General features: G+C 41.6%; 1 protein-coding gene across 1 annotated transcript; it reads left to right on the plus strand.

Annotated features, from left to right (window-relative positions):
• Positions 1-1,346: 1,346 nt before the first annotated feature.
• KRT39 (keratin 39) lies at positions 1,347-8,182 on the plus strand. Its single transcript, XM_032429124.1, has 7 exons — positions 1,347-1,802; positions 2,679-2,761; positions 3,423-3,579; positions 4,618-4,779; positions 4,888-5,013; positions 6,334-6,554; positions 7,933-8,182. The coding sequence occupies exons 1-7, from the start codon at positions 1,347-1,349 to the stop codon at positions 8,180-8,182; spliced, it is 1,455 nt and encodes a 484-aa protein (XP_032285015.1).
• The last annotated feature ends 422 nt before the right edge of the window (positions 8,183-8,604 follow it).

Below are 8,604 nucleotides of genomic sequence, written 5' to 3' on the forward strand. Positions count from 1 at the left end.
AGTGCATTTTAATATTTTATACATGTAGTTTACCTTTCCAACTGAATTTATTCCTGTGTATTTTATATTTGTTGGTGCTCTTGTTAATTACTGTGTTTTTTCCTTACATTATGTGATATGCAGGATAATGGGCCCCCAAAGATGTTCATGTCCTTATCCTACAACCTTTGAATATGTTAGGCTACATTACAAAGGGGAAGTAAGGCCGATAATCAGCTGACCTTAAAATAAGAAGATTATCCTAGATGATATGCATGGGCCCAATATAATCACAAGGTCCTTAAGCGTGGAAGAGGGAAGCAGAAGAGTTAGTGTCAGAGTGATGCCATGTGAAAAAGATCTGCCACTGCTGGCTTTGAAGATGGAAGGGGCCACGGGCTGAGGAGCATGAGCAACCTCTAGAAGCTGGAAAAGGCAAGGAAATTATTCTCTCCTAGAGCCTCCATAAAGGATCAGGAACAAATAACTTTCTTAAGAAAATGCTGAGAAAGTATTCCTGAGAAAAAAAAACACATGCCTTTAAACAGATCATGTTTAAACAGCAAACATAAGCCAACACCATGACAAATTTTTAGCTAATGTAATTCCACAAGCGAACACTGAGCACTAAAAATGTCATAAAATGTAGGCTTTGGAAAACCAAAAGGTTTCCAAAGCCTCTTTTCCAAGAAATTTCTTGTTAGCAATCAAACCCTACCTGGCAAACTGAAACAGGAATCTAGTAATCACCTTTAAAAAAGGTCTTATTTAAAACTAACATTTTAACCCATACAATGTCTGAACAATGAAAATGGGAAAATCAGTGGGGCAGAACAAAATAAAACACTGATTTCTAAGTTCTCCAATCATTATTAGGTATTAATAGTTTCCCTTTTCTAGAGAAGAAAGGAAAAGAAGGATGAACTCATTCCTGATCAAGCTTAATGCCAGGTGGAGAGGTCAACAAGGATTTAATGAACTTAACATACTCACACCTACTTAATAATGGATGCTGTTAGAACTGTGACGACAGTTCCTTTTGAAGACTTCATGTGAAGCTCTGGATCCAATGACAAGTGGTAGTTGTGATGGGTCATAACTTAGTAACAGCCTCAGTGCACATTTTTATGAGACAAGTAACTCTTCTCAGGCGAGTAAAAAGCAGACTAATGAGATGTTCCTATGGGATTTGATATAAACATTAGAAAGGAAAACATCCTGCCATCTGTGACCCCACCTAGAGCAAAAGCTATATAAGGACTTCAAAGAGGAAATAGCCAAGAAGTTTGGAATTCAGACACAGTCGCGGCTGCTTGAGCTTTCGATCGGGACCACAGACTGAAATAAACCAAAACTGGGTACACACTATGGATACCAAGGACTGTACAACAACAACGATTTCTTGTTCGACGCCACACCAAGGCTGCTCCAGGATTACAAATTTTCGGGCCATTTCTTCTAATACCAGCTGCCAACATGGTGGTCTTGAAGCCAACAGCAGCCAACCAACTGGCCATGTTCTGAGGGCTGCCAGACCCACTCCTTGCTTTTACTTCACACCCATCCGCTTAATAAGCAACTTCAATACCTGTCCCCTTTTGGATGACTGCAGCTGGTGCGGTGAAGGCATCAACAGTAACGAGAAAGAGACCATGCAAATCTTGAATGAGCGCCTTGCTAACTACCTGGAGAAGGTGCGGATCTTGGAACAAGAGAATGCTGCACTGGAGTGCAAAATCCAGGAAGAGTGTAACAAAGAGCTCTGTGTTGTATGTCCTGACTACGTGTCCTACTACGCTACCATTGAGGAGCTCCAGCAGAAGGTAAGATTCTTAGGAACGTGTATAATCAGGTCGTGTCATGACACTCTCCAACCAATAGCCATTTGCTAAACCTTAATATTTTTAGTTCATCTTATGCTGGAAAAACATATTTTGTAGAAAAAGAAAATCTCTTGAATGAAATTGTCATCTTGAGGCAATATTCAGAGTTTTATACTTACTCATCTTCCAGAGATATATTCTGCTGTGTCACAAGTGTGTCAACATGTGCCAAAATATGTCAACAGCCTATTGCTGCCATTTCTTTAACAAAAATAAGAACACGGGGATCTGAGAAAGAGCGTTTTGTTTTAATAAGTTCCTAAACAGTTTAGGAATTATTTTGTGTTTTATCCATTTTATTACCATCACCACTGTTTCTCCCTTTCATGCTCATTTCATCATCTCCAAATTATTTCAATGGTTTCTTCCAACACCGAGCCTAGCTCCTAATCAGAGCGATGTGCTGCCGCTACTGTACATGCTAGATTTATTCCGTTTTATTTCTTCAACAAGTATTTACCAAACACCACCAGTAACACACCAGACATTACTCTAGGCTCTGGGAAAATATTTGTGAGCTAAAAAGTCCTTGCCCTCATGGCAGTTACATTCCAGAAGAGGCAAATCGAGAGCAGATTTTATATTTTAACAGTAAAACATATACAAGCATTTTTATTGGAGTGGTTTTTGCTGATTTTTTAGGAAAATAACAAAAACTCGGACTTTCCAAAGCTTCCCAAGCTTCCTAAGTATAGCTCTGAAAAGCCTAACTACCCCCCTCCCGCCCCCATTAATTGCCATACACACAAGCCCTTGGTTTTTAAGAAGGAGATCCTGGTGTTTGTCTCATTTGTGTGTACAATTTCTTAATTCTAGATCTTGTGTACCAAGGCTGAGAATTCCAGACTGGTCTCACAAATTGACAACACCAAACTGGCTGCTGATGACTTGAGAGCCAAGTAAGCCCACCCAGCACTGTCATTCACGACAGAATTCACCCCACTTCTGACTCTACACACTCCCAAGAAGATTATCCCCAAATCTGCTAAACCTCCTGATCCATACCATACCAGCACTAGCCCAGAAAAAAACCTTCACATTTGATAAACGATAAAGATTAATAACCACTCACATGTGAACAGTACTTGCAGTTTCTAACATATGAACCCATCTGATTACCTGCACAGTAATTCAGGAAAATAGGGAGGGCTAATATATAGTTGCCTTGTTTAAGGCAAGAAAACTGTGGTTTGAGGGGGTTCAGTTACGTCCAAAGACATACAACTAGGACAAGACATAGCTAAAACGTGCATCCGACTTTTCTAACTCCTAATCCGTTGCTCTTTCCACGTCTACTGCATTGCCTCTAGGGGCAGGGGAAGGAGGATAAATTCCCTTATCTCAAAGGACAGCAATATGGCCTCACGCCGGCAAACTGATTAAGGAATAATAATTACACGGTGATGCTTATCAAGTGGTCTCACCTCTAAAGAGAATAAAACCCACAACAGAAATATAATAAATGAGAGGCCCAAAGGAAAGTGTGGAAGGGAGTTCTGCTTGGCTTGACTTACACTATCTGCATTTTAATGCCTCTCTTTCTATGTCTCATTTTTAAAGGTATGAAGCCGAGGTGTCCATACGCCAGCTGGTGGAGGGAGACGCCAAAGGCCTACAGCAGATCCTGAATGCGCTGACCCTGGCCAAGGCCGACCTGGAGGCACAAGTCAAGTCTCTGAAGGAGGAGCTCCTCTGCCTCAAAAACAACCATGAAGAGGTTAGAGAAAAACCAAGAGAGTCATTACAAGCTAAGCCTCTAAAAATTGCAGTAATTCCCTTGAGTTGAACTTGGCAAAAGTTGTCTCCAAAAAGTAGATACTACTCTGCTTTTCAGCCCTAACAATTCCTACTGCTACTACATGTGTTTCAAATCCATCGCCTATAACACAGTATCTGAGGCCTCCATTGCCCTCTCCAGCTTTTCCAGGAGAAGAAAACAACCTTTCTCCTGTCCTCACAGGTTTCGCATCTTTTTGTAGGCATCCCTACACAGACTTCTGCCACTATTGCTGTAAGTCCGATTGGCAAAAGCCCATATTGGGGTCATAGAGACTATGGTCTCTTATTATAAATTCTACCTCTCTGCTGCTTCACCATTACCCATCCCTAGAAATGATCTAAATTCCTTAAGACTCTGATCTTACTAATTAATTCCTTTTAATGTTCCACATTATTTGAACACAGAGTCGTATCTGAAATAGCCTGAGGTCATTTTATAGCATCTCAATAGCACCTATAAATCATCTATTCCTTTATTGTGAGCTACATTTCAGATACAATTAAGCTAAATTATTGCTGCTGATCCAGGAATCAAAGGTGATTATTGCCTATTGCCTCTACCATGGAGGCAATGGGCAATTCCCTATTGCCTCCATGGTAGAGAGATTCCCAGGGATGTATCCTGGCGGAGACAGAGGCCCGCCACACAGCCTTACTGGCCCAGATCCAGTGTCTGATTGATAACGTGGAGGTTCAGCTGGCAGAGATCCCGTGTGCCCTGGAAAGACAAAACCAAGAATACGAGATTCTGCTGGATGTCAAGTCTCGGCTGGAGTGTGAGATAAAGTAAAGAGGATAAAGGGAAGCGAGCTTTAGCATAGTTGATAATTTTGGTTTTGGATTTATTTGGTTAGGAAGTAATAAGAGGGCTTGGAGATTCATTAGTACCTGTCACAAAGAAACCATTGTTTAAAACCAATAGCACGAGGGTGTCATCTGTTCACCAAGTGACTTCACATTCTTTTTCTTTCCATAGGAAATCAATTCCTTACAGAGCCAGCTTGGGGACAGACTCAACATTGAAGTGACCGCTGCCCCTTCTGTTGATCTAAACCGGGTTCTACAAGAAATGAGATGTCGGTATGAGTCCATCATGGAGACAAACCGCAGAGAAGTGGAACAATGGTTCAACACACAGGTGGGGAGGGTAGAAAAGTCAAAACCAAAAAGTTGACATTGCATTTCCAGGTGCCTGTTAATCAAAGTCACGTTTTCCTTCATAATATTCATGGTCTTTGTGTTTCAGATGGAGGGGCTGAACCAGCAGGTGGTGACCAGCTCTCAACAGCAGCAGTGCTCCCTGAAGGAGGTCACTGAACTGAGACGCACTGTGAATGCCCTGGAGATTGAACTGCAGGCCCAGCACCGAATGGTACCCAGCAAGCTGAGCAAGCCTAACACAGCAGTGATGGCAATAGCCCCTGACACTTGCATGTTGCAATGTTTCCCAAATTGTGTCCTTCAGAAGTTCCTCTGTTTTCTAAAGGGTCTATAGCCAAAAAAAGGCTTGTGGTCAAATAAGCCTGGGAAAAGCTGGAGTAAACATAGGTTCAACAGGGTACCTCCCTGCAGGCCTTTAATAAGCTAATATGCACTATAGATCTCTAAGAAGGAGATATATGGTATTCAGCATTCCAAACTTATTTGACTCTGGACCCCTTTTTTAAAGAGCATCTCATGGCAATAATGATCCATGGAGTACACTTTGGGAAACACTAAGGGAGCATTTTATTACATGCAAAACATTCTTACAAACTATCAAATTTATAAAATAATTTTATAAAGAAGGTAGCATAATTAGTAATCCAATTTTTCAATTGAGGCTCAGGGAGCTAAAGTGATTTTCCCATGCCAAATCCCAGGTGAGTTCCATCTTGCCTATTTTATAGAGATGGAGACACTGAGATCCTGAGGCATTAAGTAACTTGTTAAAAGTCACAGAAGAAATGAGTCCGAGCCAGAATTCAGTTTCCAAAGCTGGAACCACTTCTGCCTCATTGTACTGCCTCTCTGAAGTAGGGAATTATTTAAATGCTCTGATGTGAAGGGTATTTGGAAGATCCTGCCCCAAAGCTGGTTTTGTCACCAGCTAGTCATGTGACCATGGGCAACTCACCTAACCCCTTGAACCTCAGTTTTCCCCTCTCTAAAAATTGGGAAAACCATGCAAATAATAGGCTATTCAAACCTAAAATTCCATTATCTGTAGACTTACAGAATGATGGAGCAGGAAAGAACTTTAATCATCAACGTTTCAACTCTCGTGTTTTAGATATAAAGGAATGGACTCAGTGAAAGAATTGTTTATGGCTAAATGCTGCTAACTTCTTTTTTAAGGTATAAATATTCATAGAATGAGGTACCATGGTAGCAGGTTCTTAAAGCCCAGGTGTAAAATAAGTTGGAATATTTTTTTGTCTCACAGGTAGGAGAGTGTGGTAGGATATTATCAGGTGATTAAGAAAGAAGTAAATACTTAAAGGGAGGCAAAAATAAGTAAAGAGGATAAAGGGAAGCGAGCTTTAGCATAGTTGATAATTTTGGTTTTGGATTTATTTGGTTAGGAAGTAATAAGAGGGCTTGGAGATTCATTAGTACCTGTCACAAAGAAACCATTGTTTAAAATGATGCAGTTTACAAGTGACCTAGGCTCCAACGAGTCATCATTATAAACTGTCCTCCTCCATGGTAGAGAGATTCCCAGGGATGTATCCTGGCGGAGACAGAGGCCCGCTACACAGCCTTACTGGCCCAGATCCAGTGTCTGATTGATAACGTGGAGGTTCAGCTGGCAGAGATCCGGTGTGCCCTGGAAAGACAAAACCAAGAATACGAGATTCTGCTGGATGTCAAGTCTCGGCTGGAGTGTGAGATTGCCACATACCGCAGCCTTCTGGAGAGTTCAGATGTCAAGTAAGTAAAATAAAAAACAGCTTCTACTAGGAAATATGCTTGCATACATGTAATGCTGCCACTGGCAACAGGGGGCGTGTTCTTTGATCTTCTTGCCAGTGATGGAAACTTGTGATACATGGTCTCAAGCTGTGCTGTTTGGAGACCTACAATTGTAACCTAGTCCAAATTTGAGGTCTTAGCTGAGTTGAGTCATTTTGAAGAGCCAGTGTGCCAGGTTAATTCCGTGTATGTTGAGTTTTTTAAAGTACAAGGGGGAAAATGGTTTTCCCAAATATTCAAATATTCTGGGTGACTTATAGATTTTCCCCCAGTGAGATGAACTTTCATGAGATTGAATAGGACGACCCTGTTCCCTTTGGAGGAACATTCTGCTTAGGCTGAAATGCCCATCCCTGTCCAGCCACGTGTCCTTGATGCCAACAACAGCATGTAGATATGTGTGTTTTAGCACCATTTTTAAAGTAGAAATTGTAATGCTTTTCAATGATAGGAAGCCAACCAACTCATAAGGAACTGACCCAGATAGAGCACAACTCTTTAGAGGAAGCAACTCAGTCCAAAGTAATGCCCAGATGCAGACTCAGTTACAATTGTTACAGAGACCTTCTTCCCCCAGATAGTCAGTGAACTCTGTTCACAGCATTCTTTTAACTGGCACATTTTAACTGCCACATTATACTAGCACAAGGTTAACCATAGCTAGTCCTATGAGGAGCTACAATATACTAAAGTGCCTTGAATCATCAAAGAAAGATGATGCTTTCTATAAAGAGTTCTGTTAACTGCTTCCAACTCCAATTCTGTAAAGTTTCATTTAAATATTCCCAGAAGGCATTTTGAAGCTTCTGGATAAAGCACTGAGGACTCTTCCATAGATGGGGTCCAGGCCACCAGTAGTACTGTGACTCGCTGATCAGAAAAATATCTGATTAACTTCTTTTCCTCAGATAATAAGCCCCTCAACTTGGCCCTTATCACTGTTGACCCTGTAAGTTTAGTTCCCATTATACCCAGTCTGCAGATGAAGAACTAAAGCTCCGGAGGGTTCATTGACTTATCTGAGGTCACCAGCTGGTAAATGACAGAGCTGGGCTGCACCTGGTCTTCAACTCCTGGCATGGTGTTCTTCTACAATGCAGTGGAAGCTTACATAATGGCAGCTTACATAATCTAACACTTCTAAACCTAAGATGCTGCCTTCCCATGGATCTGTTCTCATTCTTTTTCTTTCACTAACAATAGAACAAAATGAATGAATAAGCATTTGGGAGTACTTGTTTTGAGTGACACATGTTGAAAAATTACCCACCGCTATTGTTCTCCATCACCATCGTTACCTTCCCTCGATCACAGGTAAAATTCTGTTTTTTTCTAGGCTTCCCTGTAACCTGTGTGCCACCAAATGTGAGCCTTCCAGTAAGGCCCGTGCCATGGAATGCACAGCCCCAGGTCACAGTACATCATCAGCTTCCCACGGGACACACGAGCCCTGCAGTGCCTACAGAGCCCTGCCCCGAATACTGGTTAAAATCTTCACCATCACTCAGGAGATTAAGGATGGCAAAATCATTTCTTCTCATGAGCATGTGCAGCCTTGCTTTATCATCAGAACTGTCAGAGTCTAACATCCCAAGGTGATGAAAATGACCCTCATTCATGAAAGAGAGGTCAATACTTGCTCCTACCAGAAAGGCTTAAAAAGTCCCCAGCCCCTTAAGGTACTTAGTTTCTTACTACCACAGTGGGTCTGCATTGCTAGATAGAATACCTTGTATTCCGATTCTTCCCTAAGTCACCGCTGTCAACATGATAATAAATGACATTTCTCTGGAAGGACATTACCCATTTCTCTGAGAGACAGGCACTGATTTGTAAGTTCCCAGAAAGGTGCCCTACATCACTTAACTCCACAGGTGATAGGCAGGTTTCTCTCCTGTTTACTCAGGTCTTGTTTACTTATATTTCTCACTAGAGCCAGTCAGACAAGTTCTAGGATTGTTTTTGGCCATGGTACATGAGGTGAGAAGCTGCGACCTTCCCTTCTAAA

This window comes from Phoca vitulina, unplaced genomic scaffold (assembly GCF_004348235.1).
Source record: "Phoca vitulina isolate PV1807 unplaced genomic scaffold, GSC_HSeal_1.0 scaffold40, whole genome shotgun sequence".
NCBI lineage: Eukaryota > Metazoa > Chordata > Mammalia > Carnivora > Phocidae > Phoca > Phoca vitulina.

Bases quoted from the DNA above. Each gene is read 5' to 3' on its own strand.
- KRT39 (XM_032429124.1), top strand. From the start codon at position 1,347: ATGGATACCAAGGACTGTACAACAACAACGATTTCTTGTTCGACGCCA. The intron at 1,803-2,678 runs GTAAGATTCTTA...TCTTAATTCTAG, and splicing joins TTGAGGAGCTCCAGCAGAAG to ATCTTGTGTACCAAGGCTGA. The intron at 2,762-3,422 runs GTAAGCCCACCC...TCATTTTTAAAG, and splicing joins GCTGATGACTTGAGAGCCAA to GTATGAAGCCGAGGTGTCCA.